Source organism: Hypanus sabinus, chromosome 29, assembly GCF_030144855.1.
Source record: "Hypanus sabinus isolate sHypSab1 chromosome 29, sHypSab1.hap1, whole genome shotgun sequence".
In the NCBI taxonomy this organism is placed as follows: Eukaryota; Metazoa; Chordata; class Chondrichthyes; order Myliobatiformes; family Dasyatidae; genus Hypanus; species Hypanus sabinus.
In genome coordinates, this window is record NC_082734.1 from 17,843,827 (window position 1) to 17,866,429 (window position 22,603).

The 22,603-nt window shown below is 44.4% G+C and overlaps 1 protein-coding gene across 1 annotated transcript in view; it reads right to left on the reverse strand.

Moving 5' to 3' along the window:
• Nucleotides 1-3,339: 3,339 nt before the first annotated feature.
• Nucleotides 3,340-22,603, reverse strand: part of micall1a (MICAL-like 1a) — a 97,244-nt gene continuing 77,980 nt past the window's right edge. Inside the window, exons 9-16 of the mRNA XM_059953838.1 lie at nt 22,003-22,508; nt 20,481-20,615; nt 15,093-15,219; nt 12,778-12,868; nt 12,385-12,458; nt 11,233-11,347; nt 9,477-9,523; nt 3,340-6,163 (exon numbers count right to left, since the gene is read on the reverse strand). Coding sequence (XP_059809821.1) covers nt 6,039-6,163; nt 9,477-9,523; nt 11,233-11,347; nt 12,385-12,458; nt 12,778-12,868; nt 15,093-15,219; nt 20,481-20,615; nt 22,003-22,508 — 1,220 coding nt within the window. The 3' untranslated portion in view covers nt 3,340-6,038. The remainder of the gene's footprint in view (nt 6,164-9,476; nt 9,524-11,232; nt 11,348-12,384; nt 12,459-12,777; nt 12,869-15,092; nt 15,220-20,480; nt 20,616-22,002; nt 22,509-22,603) is intronic.

Sequence of the window (22,603 nt, forward strand, 5' to 3'; positions counted from 1 at the left end):
CAACACTTGCGGGCTGCCCCCAGCACATCCTCAAGTGTGCTGGTTGTCAACACAAACGATGCATTTCGCTGGATCGTGTGCTAAATAAATCTCCATCTGAAATCTGCCTTTGGTGTGAAGGTGGGAACTAATGTTTAGTCCTGACGAAGGGTCTTGGCCTGAAACGTCGACAGCGCTGCTCCCTATAGGTGCTGCCTGGCCTGCTGTGTTCCACCAGCATTTTGTGTGTGTTGCTTGAATTTCCAGCATCTGCAGATTTCCTCATGTTTCCCTTGGGAACTAATGTACTTGGTCAATCCTAACACATAGAGATACATCAGTATGAGGGAGTGCAAGTGAGATTCTGTTCCTCGATTTCACCACCTGCCAACAGATCAAATTATGTACCCACATCCTTCAGGGCTCAGCTTGCTTGACAACGGACATAGAATGTACTCTGGGTGGAAGAATATCAGATTCTTATTATTGCAACACTTCTCCCATCTGCCTGCTCAACAGGGAGGAACTCTGCCTTCAGTGGGGAGATGATGGTAAGTGGTTTCCCTCCATCTGTTTGACCTGTTGTGGTAACTTCTGCCCACCAATATACTACTGCATCACTCCTCCTAGTAGGCCAGTCCTGCTAGTAAGTCTAGCAGTCTAGACAATCTAGACAGACTGAGAAGCTTAACATATTGATGAAATGCCACCATTAAACCATCCCAACTCGAGCTATCACAGATATTCCCCTTGTTCTATACCTTCCCACCCCGCATATTTGCCTCTGCTGAAAACTAACTTGCACTTCTCTCCTTCCCAATGTTGATGAAGGGTAGCTGACTTTCCAGAGATGCAGTCTGCCCGACAATGTGAGTCTTTAAAGCTCTGGCGTATCCAGGGATTATGGAGGATAATTTTGAGACGTTGGCTGTAGAGTGTGATTGTGTTAGGCTGTTGCTATGAGGTCAGCTTTGCCAATCGATCCATCAATTCTTTGTCGCAAGGCCACACTTACTTTGTCTGAATCTGTTGCCTTGGCAAAATGCTGAAGGAACTCAGCAGGTCAGACAGTGTCTGTGGAGAGGAATAAACAGTCAATATTTTGGGCCAAGATCCTTCATCGGGGTTGGGAAGGATGGGGGAAAAAGCCAGAATAAGAAGGTGGGGGTGGAGGGTACAAGCTGGCAGGAAATAGGTGAAGACTGATGTTTCAATTGAGTGGTGCTTGGTAGGAATAACCTAACGTAATTACACTCGACTTCCTCTGCCATGGCCTGTGGATACGCCAGACTTTAAGAAAAAACAGAAACTGCTGGGAGAGTTTGGCGGGGAGGCTGCAACTCGGGAAATTCAATGTTTTGTGTTTGCAACCCTTCGCCAGGGGTAGGAAGGACAGAGAAGCAGACGGGAGAGAATGTGGGCTGTGGCTGGGTGGTCCATCTGGTTTTATTCTTGCTTTAATCTCGATGTTTTGATGTCTCATGAAACTATTTCAGTCAGCAGCTGGAAGTTAAACACACTGGGGGATGGCAATATGAAATACACTAGTTAAAAAAAGCTGAACTTGGGCTTGTCCCTTCTTCCCAGCCATGTTGGGAAATGAATGAATTTTTATATCCAGAACATTAGTCTTCTAACTCAACCACAACTATTTAGCCTCTCTCACTGATTCCAATGCAGGGGAGACTGACCTGGTACATTCAACCTACATCCAGCTCAGGATATCATCAGTTGGCCCCTTGAGTTTGCTCCACCACTTTGTTATGGCTGATTCAATTTTCCTCTCAATCCCAATATCCTGCCTTCATGCCCTGACCAATTAAGAGTCTATCAACCTCTGCTTTAAATATACATTAAGATTTGGCCTCCACAGCCGCCTGTGGCAAAGAATTCCACAGAGTCATCACTCTCTGGCTAAAGAAATTCCTCATCTTTGTTCTAAAAGGATGCCCCTCCATTCTGAGGCTGTGTTCTCTGGTCTTAGAATCGCCCACCATCGGAAACATCCTCTCCACATCCGCTCTGTCAAGGTCTTTCAGCATTCGTTAGGTTTCAATGAGGTCACCCCTTGTTCCTCTGAATTCCAGTGAATACTGGCCCAGAGCCCTTCATATGACAAGCCATTCGATCCTGGAATCATTTTTGTGAACTCCTTTGAACCCTCTCCAGTGCTTTATTAAGTCGTACTGTCCAGTGAAGGAAAATGTGGAAGCACAGGATGTATCTTCTGACCACGTGCAAGGTGATCGGGTGCAAGTGCACGCGGCAGCATCGAGTGGTTGCTAAGTATCTGTAGGTAGAATCTCACTAGATCTAGGAGGTTTGATTAGAATGGCAGTCACGTGGCTAACAGATGTACGTACATTGGAGATGGTGCAGGGTGACGGAGCAGTTCAAGCTTCCCTGGATCTATGTTAACTAGTTCAGGCTGATACAGACAGCCTGGACCCTGTACTGAATGATACCACCGCAGGTATAAGTAACCCCATACAGTGTAGTCACACTGGATTCAGAATATGGTGAAAGAGCTGCCCAGTCTGAAATACAGTCAGAACAGATCCAGTGTAGGATAAAATGAGAGCAGGATGTCACTGGAGCAGGTCGTGTAACACCACCTGCACTGGATAGAGGAAGAGATCAGGGGGTCTCAAACTGGAGTCTACAGACTCCTCGGTTAATGGAATAAAAAGATTGGGAACCCCTGCTCTAGATTCAGTACAGTAAGATATAAAGTCCTTAGATAAAGAAATACCTCTGTCGCTGGGTGACTCAACAGCGGCCAGTCATTGGTTACAGTTCAGCTTGATGGCAATGTTTGTTTTTCCCGGATTCATTGAAGGATGATAATGGAAGCCATTCAGACGGGAACAAATATGTAAATACTTAGGATTACCCTACCAGGGGTTCCCAACCTTTTTTATTCCATGGATCCCTACCATTAACCAAGCGGTCCATGAACCCCAAGTGGGAACCCCTGCTCTAGTCAGTGCATGATGATATAAAAATAGATGTCATCACTTGGATCCACTAACAGATGAAATGGGACCAGATATAATGAGACTAGCTCCTCAACCTGTTCAGGGCCCCATGCATTCACTAGATGCAGAAACATTTTGCTTTGGAGTTCAATCCCAACAAACTAGAATTCAATTTTAAGCCGTGGACAAGGCACATCTTAGTGCTTGAGAAGTAAACACATGGTTACGACAGACCACTCAATAAAATCTGCCAGGCATCAGAAATACATTGCTTAGAGCGGGGCAATAACTGTTCGCAGGACACCTGGAGTAACATGCAGATAGGATTCTCCATCACAATCAACTGTCGCACACACCAGTCACACATTTGGACAACCTTCCATTTTAAAAGACCCAGTTTTATCAATTTTGTTAGCAGAATAATATAGCTTTAGAACAGTTCTTTTGTGTTTCAATAAATATTATTTACAAATAGGTAAGATACAGTAAAAGTCAAAGATTTGGATCAGCAAGATGATCTGAATGAACTTATGAAAGTAATACCATAATTGAATGACTAATACAAAGACATGGCACCAATAATGCAGTTACAATAAGTATTAAAAAGACTCTAAAACTGAAGATTTGACAATGAATTGGATTAAGGCTTTTTTGCAGTTGTTCCTGTAAGTTAAGTAGGGATACAATTATTGCTAAGAGTTGACAAAACTTCAACATACTATATTAATCAGGGTAATGCCAAGCGTCTGTCCAGCATTTAGGCTAATAGAATATGTTGTCCTTATCCAATCTACTGAAGGGTTAAGTTTCAAAAACAAATTGAAGAGTCCCTGAAAGTCTGGATCATACATGAATTCCAAACTGAAGTTGTTTCTTGCTGGAACACATTTGTCTGCAAGTCGCCCTTGATAAGCTGGTACTGCAAGTACATGGATCAGACTGGTAACTCCCCTTGGTTTTCCGAACTTCCCCTAGGAACAGCACCTAGCAGGGAGCTCACTGGCCGGCAATGCAGCCTATTGCAATGTAGGCTGAGCATGGCCAAAGTGCACTCAAGACTGTCTGGAGACTGACTCAAATGGAGATGACTAAATTTTAGTTTGAAGCTTGTGTAAAGTACCTGTTGAAAAATATCAACAGCACAACACCTCACTGGTCAATTAAAGTGCAATATTAATAGCAACACTTCACTATGATTTTTTAAACTGTGTTTGAAAGTGTACTTCATTATGACTTCACTCTTGATGTTGCAATATTCGTCAAGCTTGGCGATGCTTCATCGCCAGTCGAGGTGATGTCCTCAGTGCGTAGTTGTTGGTGTTTCTCTCTGGGTGTGCTTGCGTTTATATCGGCCCCCGTTCACTTGCCTCAGACCTGATTGGCTACCCCTTCAGTTGACCTTTGATTTCTATTGGCTGGTGTTTCTATGGCTCTTAGCGGGTTCATAGATGGGATCTATTTTGATATGTTTGTTTTTGGAGTTATCAAAAGAGAACAGCACTCCTAAGAATTCTTGTGCCTACTTCGTGTCTGCCCATGCAGTAGGCCTCCACAGTGTCTCAGTTGAACTGGTATCCTTCTTGTACTGTGACAATGGATCATTGTCAATGGACCCCTAACAGCCAAAGAAATGCGAGCCAATAAAATTCAGAGGTCAACGGAAGAGGTAGCTAAACAGGACTGAGGCAAACAAATGAATTGGGGGGGGGGGGGGGGTCCTAAATAAACGTGAGCACTCCCAGAGAGAAACGCCAACAACTGTGACCTGAGGACGTCACCTCAGCTGGTGATGAAACGTCTACAAGTTGATTGCCAAGCTCGGCGAACACCACAAGATCAAACGCCTTGACCTAAGTTGCCAATATTTGCCACTATCTTAAATGATACAACTATGTTTGAAAGCATACTTCATTATGAATTAACTAGGTTTGGAAGCACATTTGTATTAGCTGGTCTCAGTAACTGGATCTATGTGGTGTGCACACACTCAAGAAATAAACATGAGAGCATTATTTATGCATACACTTAGTCACAAGGACATTTTCTACCAGTTTTTAAAGAAGTGCTGCAATGTTTCACAGTGGCACAGGAAGGCATACACTTTACATCACTATGTTCAACATCCTTCAGGGCAGAGCTGAATGCTTATCTTGTGGCACAGGAGTGAGAGAACTGAGATGATGACGTAAATCAAACTGATCTGGTGAGTTCTGTCTGGAAGAATTTCACAGACTGAAACTTCTTGTTGCATAGAGATCTACTGAGAGACGAAGAGTGGGATTGGGGAGCCAGTCTTAAGCTATTCAGAAGTGCCCTGGACATATTTCCACCCGAAGCAAAGCCTCCAGAGGATTTGTAGGAAGCAAATGGTGGTGTAATAGATCACACCATGTCTGCATGTCGGACTCCACACACCGCACCGTCACACCATGCTATTAAGTGCTAGCAGGTCTTGTTCCCAATGGTTCAGAAGAACTATTGTAACCTATCTTTTGAATTATATACGGCATCTTGCAATACCGTTCATATTTTTGCAAAGATTTCAGTTTAAGTTGATGATAGATAAATGGCACAAAATAACCCTCCACAGTGCGCAGAATTCTGAATCACCAGTGGGTCGCCGAGTGTACACGCACCACGCTGAACAGCAGCAGAACGTAGCAGGAAGCAGGCCGATCTTCACACAGGAAAGGAACATTTCTGGTCCACGGCTCTGGGTGACGACCAGGCTTGACCTTAAAGCAAGCCCTCGGTGAATGAGCACCAAGAAAGTCAAAAGCGAGCATTCAACTCTGCAGCTGTGAAACTTTGCAGAAAACCACATGGTGGAAATGAGTCAACTTTAGCAAAAGGAGCAGAACATCTAACCAGTAAGATAACACCGCACCATGCAAAAATAAAGGGAGTACTGTAGTGGTTTCTATTGCACATATATATATAATAAGCAACCTCAGTCAGCACATGAAGGAGCTGCCTAATATCAAGTACGAGACTCCTATGAGCCAGTCACCAGACACTGGAATAGAACTGCTCCCAGCACGATCAGCTGTGCCAGCCACACCTGCAGCACTTCCTTCCCCATCATAAGTTCTTCTCTTTGGCATTCTTAGACTTTCCCTCTGGTTTGTTGCTAAGAAACTTCAGCATCTTGCTTGGTTTGAATTTTGCCTTCTTTTTCATTTCGCTGTTCGGATCTTTGTGGAAATCTATTTAAAAAAAAATCAGTGATTAGAGATCACATTTCTGAAGCCGACAAAGAGCCCACACAGCCTCGAGACTGCAGCCTGTATGAGGGATGAAGCCTGGATCCAGAGGAAGAAGAGTCTGCAGAGGACACGTCATACGTGAGGGAGTCTGAAGGGCAGATGAGGGCCATGGTCTTTGGGACTACAAGATCTGGAGGTCTGGTCTGTTTGGGGGTTGAAATCCTACCCTGGAACCACACACAAGGCCTGTAAGCCTCTAGAGACGGCTGAGATGCTGCTCTAGGGTTAGAAGCTGGACCACCTAATGACACAAAATCAGCTATATGGCCCTTCAAGCCTGCTTCTGGCGCCACTTTCATCCGCCTCAATTCCGCCACTGACATAGATTCTATTGATAAAATTATTCAACAACAGACCAGCCTTAGACCTCTATGAAATATGTAAAGACCTGCAATTATTTTTTTAAGATATAAACAAACTGCTCTGGTCTTTCAACTCCTTATAGAGAAAGTGATTTCAAGTTTGGAATTCTAAAGACAGTCAAACCAACATTCCAGAGCCCAGGTCACCTCCAGGTAAGGGCGGGGTTCAGTGAACTGATCATAATCTGAGAAGTACTCATGTTGAAAATGTGGGCTGTGAGCAGTCAGCAGATCTACCTTTGCTCACCCAAACACGCGTTTGTATCTACAGGCTGTACGGAAGTCAGGAGTTCAAAGTGGGGAGGGGGTGGGGAGGTCAGTTCATTGCTGATCAAGGATACCATCGCTAATGAGGAAGGACATCTTAGATAGAACTTCCAGTATGTCCATATGGTAAGAGCTTGAGAATAAAAAGAGTGAACAGTTTGCTGGGATTGTACAACAGGCCTCCCAACAGTCAACAGGAGATAGAGAAACAGAAATGTAGGCATATCACAGAGATGAAAATGAGATTAGTGTTACAACAGTAGCTGATTCAACTTCCCCAATAACCTGAATCACCTTTGTGAGAAAGGATTAGATAGGGGCAGAACTCAAGAGAGTTTATAGTGCTAGAACACAGACAATATCACTAGGGATGGGGCAGTGCCAGATGCAGTTGAGGGAATATAAAGCCGGGCAAGTGAATAAAGTGTCATTCTAAATTTCAAAGCAGTTATAGAAAGGGAAAAGATAGTTCTGAAATTAAGTGACTGACTTGGTGGGGGGTGGGGGGAGAGATCAACAACATTAAAAAGTACCTGGCAAATAGACTGGAAACAGCTACATACCAATAAATTCATATTTGGGAAGTGGGGATCTTATGAAAGTCTTATAAACTAAAAGTAGTGAGGTATCAGGGCCAATGTGTTCGCAAAGGGTTTAAAGATCAGAACAGCAAGTGTGGAAAAACTGGACAGTATCGTTTTGGCAACAGGAGACAGTGGGTGATGTCAAAGGGTTGCTTTTGTGGCTATGACAGTGGTTTGGCACAGGTATGATTAGCAACCTGTTGATTGTGAGGGTATTCTTAAAACACAGAATGATATTGATAAGCTAGTAAATTGTTAGAGGAAAGGCAGATTGAATTTAATACTGGTAAGTGTGAGGTGATGCACTTTGGGGAAGAGGTGGAAGCTAATAATTAAGGGCATTCACAATGAATGCTACATGCCAATGTGTTGGGTCATTTGTATCATTGAGAACCCTTCCCACAGATAAATGTTACAGTGAGCTTCACAGGAAGCTAAACCACAGGACCAAATAATTTAAAAAAGAATTGTTTTAGGTTATAATTCAAAGCAAGGTTTAGAGAGCGAATCCTATAGATAGAAATGCATGTAGTTGGAAGTTACAGCTAGTGTGTGTGTGTGTGTCTGTGTAATTTCTAGATAATAGAACACATGAGGGTGATTTTAAGGATGGGCAAGATTACAGATGTAGACAGGGCTGAGGCTAAGGGAGGATTTGAACAGGGTAAAAATGACAAAATCAAATGATGGTGCTGCAGAAGTTCATTGTGCTGCCCGTCAGCTTCAGGCACCCGCGACTGAACCTGACCTTGGGGGCTGGTTGTGTGTTTGGAGTCTCTGGTATGGTCTGGTTTCCTCCCACATTCCAGTAGCTTAACTGTAAATTATTCCATCATCATCATCATCACGTGCTGTGTTGTATGACGTGGGCAGTCGTGGTGTTGACCAGGATTGCTCTTGGCAAATTTTTCTACAGCAGTGGTTTGCCATTGCCCTCTACTGGGCAGTGTCTTCACAAGATGGGTGACCCCAGCCATTATCAATACTCCTCTGAGACGGTTGGCCTGGTGGCAGTGGTAGCATAACCAGGACCAGCTACTCATACGACCATCCGCCACCTGCTCCCACGGCTTCTTGTGACCCTGATCGGGGGATAAGAGAGTGCTACACCGTGCCCAAGGGTGACCTGTAGGCTAGCGGAAAAGGAGTACCTTACATCCAACATTCCCCCTAATTTGCAATGAGCAGCGTGCACAAAAATCTTGTGCCGTGCAATTGTTATGCCCAGGGACAACAACACGTGTGCACTGAATAATTTCTCCAATAAAAAGGGTTTAAATAAGCTGGTTCTAAAATCTACAGAGAAATCATCACAAACTCCACGTTGTCAACATTGTCCGCATCAGAAACCAGAAAAAGGAAATGTGATTGTGTATGATCATGAAATATACCTTACATTCCAATGAGGTGGAGGGTGACAACCTTTTGTGCACAGTTTAATTTCCTTTGAGCACTAGTAGTAAAAGATGTGCGAGTGTGCACATGCGCACACCTTAGAGGGAACGTTGCTTACACTTCTATTGATCAAGATGTATCCGCCCCACTACCTAAAATTATTTCTTGGGTAGAGGTTGTTGCAAGAGGAATCAGAGGGATTGATGGGGGATGTTCTCTTTGAAATGGAGGAGGATGAGGTAACTTGATAGAGATGCACAAGGTGGTAAAAGTATTAGGTAAGAGTGAACATCCATCTCCTTTTTCCCAGGGCAGAAATGGCTAATATGAAAAGGCAATAACTTTAAAGTGATTGGAGGAAAGGATGGGGGGTGGGGTTGTCAGAGGCAGGTTTTTTTTCTCCACACTGAAAGCGGTGGGTGCGTGGAATACGCTGCCAAAGCTGTTAGATACATTAAAAATATTTAAGAAACTCTTTGGCATGTGGATGCAGGAAAAGTGGAGGGCAATGTGGTTGGAAAGGGTTAGATTGATCTTGAAAGTAGGTTAAAAGTTCGGTACAACATTGTGGGCCGAAGTGCCTGTACTGTATTGTTCTACGTTAAACCACTCCCCCATTACATTAAACGCAAACAATAATCTTACCTTTGTTTTTAATCATTGTTTCCAACAATTTGTCCTCTTCTTCCTCTCTGTAAGACAATTGTATGAGAATTTATTTTCCATTCCCCTTTCGGGTCTACTCGTCTCAAAATGTACCTCACCATCTTCTGCCTGCCTCACACTATCTTGTCCCATCACCTGCAAGAACTTTGTACCCAACTGTCCCGTGTGTCTCTTCCAGGTAGCTTGTACCCTAGTACCCTGAGCTTTTCACCTTATGATCCTTGCCCGTCATCCACAGGAAGCCTGTGCCCCTGTAACCACTGAAGAAAATTGTCCTCCACTATCCCGTCTGTCACATGGAGACAGAACATATGCATGATCCAAATATCTGTAACCAACACTCTGCTACCTATACACCCAGATAGAAACTTTACACTCATGACTGCGTGGTCAAACACAGCTCCAATGTCATACTTAAGTCTGCAGAATCAAACATGGTGATGTGTCAGCAAATAGGCGGGAAATTGAAAGTGTGGGTAAACGGTGCCACAACAATGTCAGCAAGGAGCAGATAATTAACTTCTGGAGCAGTCTATGAGCCAGGGATCAGAGGTGGAGAGGGTACTTATTATCAAAATACGTACCGTATATGTCACTAAATACAACCCTGAGATTTGTTTTCTTGTGAGCACACTCAATAAATCCAATAACCATCACAGAATCAATGACAGACTGCACCCAGTGGGGTGGGCAACCGGCAATTTAAAATTCCTTCACGTTCTCATTTCAGAGGACTTGTCCTGGGACCAGCACACAAGTGCAATTATGAAGAAAGCATGGCTGCACCTCTGTTTCCTTATAAGTTAGAGAAGATTTGGCATGATATCTAAAACGCTGACAAATAGCTATAGTTATATGGTGGAGAGCAGCCTGGTATGGAAACACCAAAGCCCTTGTACAGAAAGTAGTGGATACGGCCCAGTCTTTCACAGGTAAAGTCCTCCCCACCAGTGAGGAGCACTGTTGCAGGAAAGCAGCATCCATCATCAGGGACCCCCACCACCCAGGACATCCTCTCTTCTCACTGCTGCCATCAGGAAGATGGTAAGGGAGGCTCAGGGCTTGTACCACCAGGTTTAGAAACACTTCTTGCTCCTCAACCATCCAATCCTTGAACCAGAGGGGATAACTTCACTTGCCTCATCGCTGAACTGTTCCCAGAACCTCTGGGCTCACTGTCAAGGACTCTTCATCTCATGTTCTCGATATCTATCGCTTATTATTATTTATTTTTCTACTTGCAGTTTGTCTTTTGCACACTGGTTGCCCACCCCACTGGGTGCAATCTGTCATTGATTCTGTGATGGTTATTGGATTTACTGAGTATGCCCACAAGAAAACAAACCTCAGGTCTGTACATGGTGACATAAACAGTATGTATTTGATAACAAATTTACTTTGAACTTTGTATTCTGTGCTGGTTATTTCTGAACTGTAAATATACTCTATGATACAGTACCCCAGAAAATAATCGACCACAAAATATTCATATCTTTTACCTTGTATCCATCATATATGGACAGATGAAGACACTCTCTAAACTATGCCTAAATTCCACAGTAGGTTATATTCCACAAATGTCCCATAACCCCATAATCTTCATCTGCTAGGCATAATACGCCAATCAGCCAATTATTCTGAATGGGTACCCCACACGTGAGGGACTTGTGCTCCACCTTGCTATGTCCCTCTCCCACAGCCTGTCATCACATAACCACATTCATCTGCAGATTACCGCTGTCGGTCTTCATCCAAGCTGTTGATGATGGCATTCCTTTGTTCAATGACTGTAATCAGCTCCTGCATCAATTCTGCCTCCCGGGCTCGATCTTCATCTGTCCAGTCTTTCTCTGTGGGGACAGTTAGAGGAGCGGTCAGCCTCAGGCAGCTGGGACTGTGGTAAGGCAGGGGTCACCAACCTTTTTTGCACCACGGACCGGTTTAATATTGACAATGTTCTTGCGGACCGGCTGAAAGGGGGGGTGGGGGGTGGGTGGTGTTAATTACGACCAGAATATAGGTGACAAGTCAACTATAACTCGCTTATAAGTGGCTAATACACTCAATTTTGTTTCTAAAAGGGTTTATCTAACAAATTTAATATTAAACACCGCATATTTTCCTCGTATGAATATAGTGATAATTCAATTATAACTCACTTACAAGTCAATAGCATCATAACATTTTAAATAACATTTGAATATTAAACACACAGCGCATATTTTCCTCGTATGAACATAAAATCATTGCAACACACCAGAGAGAGGACAAGATAAGGGCCCCGAGGTCCCCGTACCGGACACAGTCCGGAGAGAGTGACCAACCGAGCGAGGAGTGCGACAGGGCGTGTACCTGCCCCTCTTGTAGGTAGATAGGGTCTATCGGCCGACAAAATTTTGGCTCGAGGGATGATTTTCAGTAGATCGCAACGAGGCAGCTGCTCTGCTACTTACGAAACCCTGAGCCCAAATTAGGTCGTCTGCAAATATTTTAGCACCAGGTTCCACATGAGCATTCGATGGGCTGAACAGGTTTAGAGGTGGCGCTCATCTGTCCGCGCTCCAGGCCAGTAGCAACGGCACTTCTCGCTGGCCGCGCGAGGCAGCCGGTTACCCAAGGCTGACCAGCGATCCCTGGCGCTAGGGTATCACTGCGTTTAGGCGACTTCCTAAGTAATGACTTCCTCTGCATAATGATCTTGCATGCTTTCAAGTTCAACAGTGGGCATGACAGGGAATGAGGAAAGGTGCAGCTGACTCTCATATCTTTTCATATTGCCAAATCATATCGTTTCCTCGCGTCCCGGTAGCACATGCTTTGCGGCCCGGTGGTTGGGGACCACTGGTGGTAAGGAAGCTCCTGGGTCCGGCACACCGCAGGCACTCACCTGGTTTATTAAGAAGACAGCGCAACTCGTACTCCACGTCTGCCTGCCGCTCTTCCAGATTTTGCTGTTTAAAGCTAGGGGTAAAGATGGGTGTCAGATTATTATGTCAGCAAATGAGAAGGGGACTCAAGAATTTCTGCTTGTATTAGCAACAGCTTGTCAAAAAACAAATGGGACAGTATGGAGAGAGGAGCTGGGAAGGGGCACGGGGGCAGGGGGGACGGGGAGTGGCGCAGGGGGTGAAGTGCTGCTGATAACCTAGGGGAGGGATAGAAGAGGAGGGTGGGGAGGTAAACCTTAGCCCATGTGGGAAAAGGGAAGCTGGAAACATTCAGAAAGAACTGTGCAGGGATGCAGGTTTTGACCCCACACAATGAGACGCCGATAACTCACGTGTAGACAAGCTCTGATTCATGGCGAACCAACAAATGCTTCTCGTGGATCAATTTGAACCAGTCGACCAGAAGATCATCTTCATCATCATCTGGAAATGGGAACAAAATGCATTCTGACAGATGCTGTGACAAGCCTTCTTCCCTCCCCACTATGCCTACCTTCTCAAGCTCCACAAACAGGGGCCCAGGTGGAGGAGATGCAGGCTGGGCTGCAGCAGAGTATGGGGGATATGCAGTGGTTGCACTGAGTCAAGGGCTTCTCTGAGCTGTGAGGAAAGAGATAATGGGTGTAATCGTGAGGGGCGTGGGGGCAGAGAAGGTTACTGGGGTAAGATGGTGGTGCTTTTGGACCCAGTTGTCTCAGGCATCAAGCCAAGGTGAGTTTTTAAATGTATTTTTTTTTTTTTAGCAAGGCAATGCTGGACTTCAAGAACTCTGGGTACTGCAGCTCCTTGTAGGCAGAGGAGCTGGACTTGGTGGAGACCGAATTGCGGCCTGCCACAGGAAGGCGGCGTGCAGCGTAACCGCGGGTGATTGTTTTGAACGTTTCTCTTGCGATCGCAAGACTCTGTTGGACATTGATGATGTAAGGTGCCACAGGCCCATTTCCCTTGATTGGTGGTGCGACAGATGGAGGGGGAGCTGTGTGGCGTCGGTTGTAGCAAGGACAAGGCCTTAAGCCACGGGCTTGCCTGCTGCTGTGGTCCATGAGAGTCGATGGAACTAGGCAGAATAGCGGTTCATCACAGACTGGATGGGCTGAAGGACCTGTTCCTGTGCTGCAGAGCTCTAATACTAATTAATGAGAGGAGACACTATGGGGAGTGTGGTGTGGCAACCATGCTCGATTGGGGGCTGGCCTCTCCTGTTGGTGCTGTCCCCCAGTGTCTGATCAATGGAAAGATGGATTGAATGCATGTATTCATCTGCGTGCTGCCGGGAACTGCACTGTCAATCTGTGGGACATGTCACTCAGGGGCTTAGGCTATATATTTTTTTGCATGACTGTATGTGTGCTTGCTACTTTGAATGTGCTGTGTATGTTTTGTACCTTGGCCTCAGAGGAATGCTGTTTCGTTTGGCTGTATCCATGTATGGCTGAACGATAATTATTTTTGATTTGAGGATCTGAAGTGTGGAACAGAGAAAGCTGAGGGGGGGGGGGTGGTGGAAGAGGAGGGAAGAACCCATGTGTGTAATGGACCGATGATGCTAAAGATGGATTGTGACAGTTTTCCCTTTAAAGAGCCTCAAGTGATGTGGCAATTGAAACAAAGCACCAGAGTTAAAGACAAGGAGGAAGCTATCGTCTGAGCAGGTTGAAAAAATGGCATAATGACAGGGGTTAAACACAGTTCAATCTCCAGCACCAATGCTTACCAGTCATTTTTGAGGAACTGAATAATGATCTGGTTGTATCTTTGAAAATACTCAGCTCAGAAAATCTCCCTGTGGCTTTCAGAACCATCACTATGACTTCAAATTAAGAGTTTTAAATAAGATCTTCTGGTCTGATATCAGTTCATAGAGTTTGTTATGAGGGAAAGCAATGACAAAGTATTTGAGCTGATAATTAACTAGAGGCTGTATAAATTTCTCCTGTGCAATCCATTCAATGAGACTTAGTCCTATTTTGCAGGAGTGGCTTTGAATATTATTCAAGTGGCTTCAAGAAGATATCCGAAAGAAATCCATGTGGAGATGTTTTAGCAAAAACTGAAGCACAGGCATGCGGTGCCAGCTGGTTGAAATGGGTAGGAACTAGTTAACCTGGGGTCTAAACTGTTGCCACCTTTTGGTCTCAGCCATGACAGTTTTCTTACCTCTGAATTTGTGCTAAATGGATGTCCCTCTATATTCAGACTGTGCCCTCTGGTCCTAGACTCTCCCACTGTAAGAAACATCCTCTCCAGGTCCATTGTATCTAATAGGACTTTCAATATTTGACAGGATTCAATGCAATCCTCCCCCACCCCCATTCACAAACGAACGTACAAATGTAGGCTGTTAAATCAGTGCTGATCAAAAAAAACCCGTCGTACTGTTCTGTGCAGTGTTAAACTGAGGCTATGAGGTCACAGTACAGCAGGGGATGTATCCCCATGACGGATCCAATGCAAGTCCTCTAATTCAAATCAGATAAAGTCTGGTCATCACGTTGCTCAAGATTGACATGTAGAAACAAGCAGCCCAGATTCCCTTACTTTGCAGTAACTTTCGTTCTAGTGGACTCTCTACTATCCTTCAAAGTGCAAATAAACACAAGCACTTTCACCCCGCTTTCCTAGTTCAACGAGGGTTTGCCAAACTCACCGTTTTCACAGTTGCGCAGTTTTTCCTCCAGAGCAACTCCGCGGAGTTCCAGTTCGTCAAGCTGCAGCTCCAGTTGTTCCAACTCTCCTTGGATACTCTCCTCTGGAATGTACTGATTAGCATGTACCTGAAAAATCACACGACAACGACCATAGATCAGGAAAGTCAACAAATTAGATCTCGAGGAGGGTGAATCCCTACCCTGAAGTACAGGTTAACATTACTCATTTGTCGTGGATCAGCTGAAAAGTTTATTCATTCTCAAATTAGTTTCAAAGAGGCTCCATCTCAAAGTCAAAGTAAATTTATTATCAAAGTACATACATGTCACCACATACAACTTGAGATTAACTTTCTTGCAGGCATTTAAAGTAAAATAAAGAAATACAACAGAATTTAGAATAGACATGGACAGGATGTTTCTTACATCTTTTGGATCCTGCTTTGGGGGGGGGGGGGGGGGGGCGGAGTTTGACCTACCAGGGAGAAGCTGTAGTGAGCAGGTCTCTGGTACTGAGTCTGGCTCTGTGGCTCAGAAGGAAAGGGGGAGAAGAGGAGGGGAGTGCAGTAATAGGGGATTCCATAAGCAGAAGAGCAGACGGGAGATTATGTGGACTTAAAAAGACACTTCCAAGTGCTTGCCTCCAAGGTGCCAGGGTCAGGGATGTCTCAGATGGGGTCCACAGCATTGTAAAGGGGGAGGGTGAGCAGCCAAAAGTTGTGGTGTATATTGGTATCAACACAAAGGTAGGAAATGGGAGGAGGTCCTGAAGAGAGAGAATAGGGAACTAGGCAAAAAGCTGAAAAGTGGGACCTCCAGGGTAGTAATCTCTTGATTGCTGCCTGTGCCAGATGCCAGTGAGGGTAAGTAAACGATAATTTGGCAGGTGAATGTGCGGCTGAGGAATTGGGGCCAGGTTTCAGATTTCTGTATCATTGGGATCTCTTGTGAGGAAGGTATGACCTGTACAAAAAGGATGGGTTACACTTGAACCCGGGGTGGGGTGGGGCGGGTGTACCAATATCTAATTGGAGGGAGTGGATGGGAGGGGGCAGGAGGATGGTAACCAGAGTGACAGGGCAGCTGGTACACAAGTAGATGCAGTGTGTAGTGAGACTGTGAGGAAGGGCACATAAAGACAGATAATAGGACAAAATTGCAGTCAGTGGGATAAGCTGGAGTACAACATGGGGCAAAATTGAGAAGTGTGGTTGTGTTTGAATTACACAATATATGGAATAAGGTAGATGATGATGTAGTGCAATTAGAAATTGGCAGGTTTGACGTTGTGGGCATCATGGTGTGGCTGAAGGAAGATCACCAGTTGGGAGCAAAACATCTTAGATACACATTATATCAAAAGGACAAGCAAGTCGGCAGAATGGATGGGGTGGCTCTGTGAAAAATGAAATCAAATCCTCAGAAAGAGGTGACATAGGATTGAAAGATGTCAAATCCTTGTGGGCAGAGTTAAGAAACTGAAAGTGTAAAAAGACCCCGATGGGGGTTAAATACAGGCCTCCAAATAGTAGCCAGGAAGTGGGATACAAATTACAACAGGAGCTAGAAAAGGCATGTAAAAAGGGCAATGTTTTGATGTTTTCGATTTGCAAAAAGATTGGGAAAATCAGTTTGGTGCTGGATTCTAAGAGACAATTTGTAGAATGCCTACTAAATGGCTCTTTAGAGTAATTTGTGGTTGAGCCCACTAAGGAAAAGGCAATTCTGGATTGGGTGTCGTGCAATGAACCAAATTTGTTTACGAAGCTTAAGGTAAAGGAACCCCAAGGAAGCAGTGGTCATAATATGATAGAATTCACCCTGCAGTTTGAGAAGAAGATAAAAGTCAGATGTATCAGTATTACAGTGAAGTAAAGGGAATTACAGAGGCATAAGACAGGAGCTGGCAAAAGTTGGTTGAAAGGAAACACTAGCAGGGATGACAGCAAAAAAATAACAGCTGAAGTTTGTGGGGACAATTCAAAAGGCGGAGGATAGATATGCCTCAAAGATGAAAAGAGGCAAGGGTGACTATCAGACCAGTGAAAAATGACACTGGAGAGGTAGCAATGGGGGGGGGGGGGGTGGGCAGGGAGACAAAGAAATGGCAGAGGGAGGGAGTTAAGTATTTTGCATCAGCCTTCACTGTGGAAGATAACAGCAATACATCATGGGGCAGAAGTGAGTGCTGTTCCTATTACTAAGGAGAAGGTGCTTGGGAAGCAGAAAGGTCTAAAGGTAGATATATCACCTGCACCAGATGGACTACACCCCACTGTTCTAAAAGAGGGGACCAACCAAGATTCACGGATTCTGGAATAGTTCCAGAGGAATGGAAGATTGCACATGTCACTCAAAGTTCAAAGTAAATGTATTATCAAAGTACATATATGTCACCATATACATCCTGAGATTAATTCTCTTGTGGACATACTCAATAAATGCACAGAATAATAACAACAACAACAACAAAATGAATGAAAGACCCCATTAACTTGGGCATTCACAAGGGAGTGGAAGACAATCCATTAGGTCTTTCTCCAGTATCTACAGCTTAAATCTAGCTTCCAGCAGCTGATCTAGAGACATTACAAAGTGGTGACAGCAAGCGCAGGCTGCACACTTTGTATCAGGGGGATGTCATAGCCAGTGAAATAGGCAGCGGTTTACATTAAGTCAATAATTAGGAACAGGAGAGTGTCACTTTGAATCAGGAAGACATAGAGACCTCAAATACAGGAACCTAAGCCTTGTCCAAGCTAGGATACCTGTACAAATGAGAACACGTGATGGGAATTTGATCATTACATCATGGCCCGCAGAGAAATGAAATAAACTGTGGCTGTAAGGGTTAGATTGCAGAACCAAAAGGATAGATGGTGATTTCTGTTGCAATGTTAAGAAAAGTTCAGAAGGCTGCACTAACAACCTCCCCCCCCCCCCCCCACTGCCAATGTTAAAAGACACCTCCTCATAGCTGCGGAGCAATTAGGAAAGCTAAGAGTAACATTGTTTTCTGTTACAATTTGATAAAAATATCTTCATTATTCTTGTATTTGTACAGACTACTTTTTTCTTTGAGTAGCATGTGCATTGTGGTCTTCTTTCCTAACCTGGAGGTCATTTCATGTAGATTCGTCAAGTTGATTTCTGTGAGCTTACAATAAAGACTTGCTGAAATATACAGCATTCTTGGCGGGGGGGAAGATGTTGAGAGATTATTTTGTGTCTGGATAATGCAGTGATATGGGGAACTATTTTGGGATAAGCAGCCTGCCATTTAAGACAGTGATGAAAAAGAAATGCAGAGTCATCAAGCACAAGAATAAGCTCTTCAGCTCACTGAATCTACGTTGTGAATCAGGTATCCATCTATACTAACCCCAGTCCATTCTCCCCACATCCTACACACTTGGGGAAATCTACAGTGGACCATATGGAATCTGGAACTCAGGAAACCCAAGTCATCACAAGGACAATGTGTAAACTCTATGCAGACAGCACCTGAGGTCAGAATCAGGTTTATTATCACCGGCATGTGACTTGAAATTTGTTCAATGCAATACATAATCTAGCAGAGAGAGAGAAAAAAAATAATAAATAAAATAAAACATAATTATAAATAATCAATTATGTATATTGAATAGATTAAAAAATGTGCAAAAATAGAAATACTGTATATTCTAAAAAGTGAGGTAGTGTCCAAAGCTTCAAAGTCCATTTAGGAATTGGATGGCAGAGGAGAAGCTGTTCCTGAATCACTGATTGTGTGCCTTCAGGCTTCTGTACCTCCTACCTGATGGTTAACAGTGAGAAATGGTCATGCCTTGGGTGCTGGAGGTCTTTAATAATGGACGCTGCCTTTCTGAGACACCGCCCTTGAAGATGTCCTGGATACTTCGTAGGCTAGTACCCAAGATGGAGCTGACTAGATTTACAACCTTCTGCAGCTTCTTTCGGTCCTGTGCAGTAGCCCCTCCACACCAGACAGTGATACAGACTGTTAGAATGCTCTCCACGGTACAACTATAGAAGTTTTTGAGTGTATTTGTTGACATGCCATATCGTTTCAAACTCCTATTAAAGTATAGCCACTGTCTTGCCTTCTTTATGACTACATCAATATGTTGGGACCAGGTTAGATCCTCAGAGAACTTGACACCCAGGAACTTGAAGCTGCTCACTCTCTCCATTTCTGATCCCTCTATGAGGATTGGTATGTGTTCCTTCGTCTTACCCTTCCTGAAGTCCACAATCAGCACTTTCGTCTTACTGACATTGAGTGCCAGTTTGTTGCTGCGGCACCATTCCATTAGTTGGCATATCTCACTCCTGTACGCCCTCTTGTCACCACCTGAGATTCTACCAACAATGGTTGTATAGTCAGAATTGAACCCTGGTCAGTGCTACTGAGGCAGTAGCTTTAATAATTATGCTGCCTTCTCAGGTCAGGGATCAGGTTGGTATAGTACTGTGCAAAAGTCTTAGGCACATATATATAGCTAAGGTCCCTAAGACTTTTTGCAGAGTGATTGATGTATTTGCCAATGTGGAGTGGAGAGGACAGCAAGTTTGTAAATCTGGCAGGAGCAAAGGATGTTGGGACTGGTGAGGGTGGAGTGTCATTGGAAGGGTGTGGGACAGGTGGCAGAGGTGGGGGGTGGCACAGGTGCAGATATGCCCAGCCTGAGACACCAGGCAAGGTCATTTCATTCCAAGCAATTGGTTTATTGATCATTACAGAACGTCTCTCCGGTGCTTCCTGCATCCTCCCCTTTTCTCAACCATGGTTCCCTTCTCCCTGCCCCCCACTCTTAGTCCACAACAGAGACCCATATCAGAATCAGGTTTATCATCGCTCACATATATCAGGAAATTTTGTTTTTTTTTGCAACAGTAGTACAGTGCAATACATAAAATTAATACAGTACTGTGCAAAATTCTTAAGACACCCTAGCTATATATGTGTGCCTAAGATTTTTGCACAGTACTGTACACGAACTGATAAACGTGCTTAAGTATATTGAAATTATTTCCCGACTGTTATCACACTGTGTCTTGCACCTTTCTAAGTGTATGGCCACAAAGCCACAGATAGTATTTAGTTAGTTAATGGTGATTACCCTGCGCTCAGTTTGGCTTGCTGTAGTCTGGATGATTAGTAGTGGGTATTCAGTGAATAATGAAACAAAAACTTTAAAAAGCTTTAATATGCTGACATTACTGAACATTTGTCAGTGTTTTACACCTTCCACAAACCACTGCCAGGAATATGACACTGATAAAACTTGACAAGCACAAAGAAATATCTGCTCAGGCTTAATTAAGAAAAGATAAAGGGAAAGGTTTATTGGCATCAGGCTGAAAACTCCTGATTTGGTACCTACCTTGCGTTTAATCAGTGGAAATCCATGGCCGGGTGCTGGTGGACGAGCTGGCTTTGGCCCTTTCCGTGGCCTGTGTGGGACAGCTCCTCCGGCGGGGGAAGATTTTCTATTGAATGGATTTTCTTTGCAAGATGACTGCAAAAAAAAAAAGTCCTGATCAAAGTTAGCGGGAATAACGTGAGAGAGAGAGAGAGTTTTGGCTGTGTGTTGGATGTTTACCATTAGTGCTTCAATAGATTTTTGCCTCATAAACCCAAGACCATTCATCATGGCATTCCAATGTTCTGACATTCTCGACGGTGAACCACATCAAGTAAACTTGTTACTTCCAGCCAGCACCAGAAAAACCACACTGAGGTTCAGCGAGTAGCTGGAACTGAACTCAGAATAGAGAGGGGTTCCCAACCTGAGGTCCACGGACCTCTCGATTAATGGTAGGAGTCCAGTGCAATCCTTTCTTCTAAGCATTACCTTCATACATATAGAAGCTGCATGCAAAGGTAGCACAGGGAGTGGCACCTGGATTCTAAGAACAAGTCCAAATGTATAGTGTTGGATTGGGCTGACAATCAGGCATCTGATTTTCTGAGTCATTCAACCAATAAATAATTTCCAAAACGTTGCTCATCAGATCTGAAGTGGATGAGTTTGGAGACAGGCATAAAATGGAAGCAAGATCTTGAATGGATTAGCAGCAACCGATGGATCACAGAATTATTTCTTAAACAAAGACTGTTGTGTCCATACTGGCTAAGAACAAATTATTAATCTCACTTTGAAGAACCTGTGGTGAGACAGCTCAACACTCAGTAAGGAACTTGCCTCTGATAAATGACAGGATCCAGGGTCTATGAACGTGGGGGCGATGGATAAATGCAGTCTGGTTCAGGTACAGTATTAGCTGGGATGTGACAAGCAAAGGCTGGCCAGGAACGTGGTAGAACAGTCAGTGGGTGCAGCAAAGGTTCAGCAGTTGATGAGCAGACACAGTGCAGAGATGGAAGTGGAATATGGGGACTCTGTGACAGGAATGTAGTTGAGCTCACGGCTAGCAAAATCCAATTCCTACAGTTTCCCTATTTGCTTCACCCAGCAGTGCCTCTGTAATTTAGAACTGTTCACCTTTACGATGTCATTAATTTTGTATCATTAACAAACCTAGATGCAATTCAAATTACATCCACTAGAGTGTTAACACACAGGTACAACACAGATCCTTACAGCAGACCATGACTCACATCCTGCTCATTACCCCAACTGCCTTCTGGCACATAGCATCTGCCTGACAGTTCAATAATTTTGCTTACCATACCAGAGCTGTACACCGTAGCCAAGTATTTTACTAAGCAGAACACTTACTGCATTCACTGACATTCCTTTGGTCATCTCTCCACCCAAAGTAAATAACGAAACCAGCTTCATCAGGCATGACGCCTCCTTCACAAATTCCCTTTGGCTCTCTCACATGAGCTGAACATTTTCACTTAATGTACGCAAGGTTGTGCAACACCTCCACACCTACCTTTGACTGAGGATCTGTGCTGGCAGCATTTACTCTGCTTGATTCAAAGGATGGGTAAAGTGACGGCACAGGACTAGGGGCTGATGGTGGCTTAGGTGGAGGTCGGTGGTAGCTGAATGGTGCTGGACTTTCACTGGATGCTGTGGTAGCCTCCTTGGTCGCTGGGCTCCCACCGGCCACCTCCGCGCTCTCGCCAGTTGACTCTGGACTCTCACTGGCCATCACTGGGTTCTCGCTGGCCATCTCTGGAATCCTGCTGGTGTCAGATGGGCTTCTGCTAGCCGATTCCGGGCTCCCACCAGTCTCAATGACCACCTCTGGAGCCCCACTGACTCCTACTGGAGTCTTGCAGGCTGCCTCTGGGCTCTTGGCAGCCAGAGCAGGACCATCTTCAAATTTTCTGTGTAGTTCCGGAGTAGACTTTGCAGAGTCCCCTGTAATACTTTCCATACTAAGGGATGGGGAAGGGCTTGTTTTGGGGGCTGGAGACTGGGCCGAGCGAAGAGCTGAAAGAGATTGAGAACTTAATTTGTCTTTGATGTTCAGGAAGGAAATTAAAAAATACCAAAAGGAGATAAACACTACTTTCATTTATCCAAAT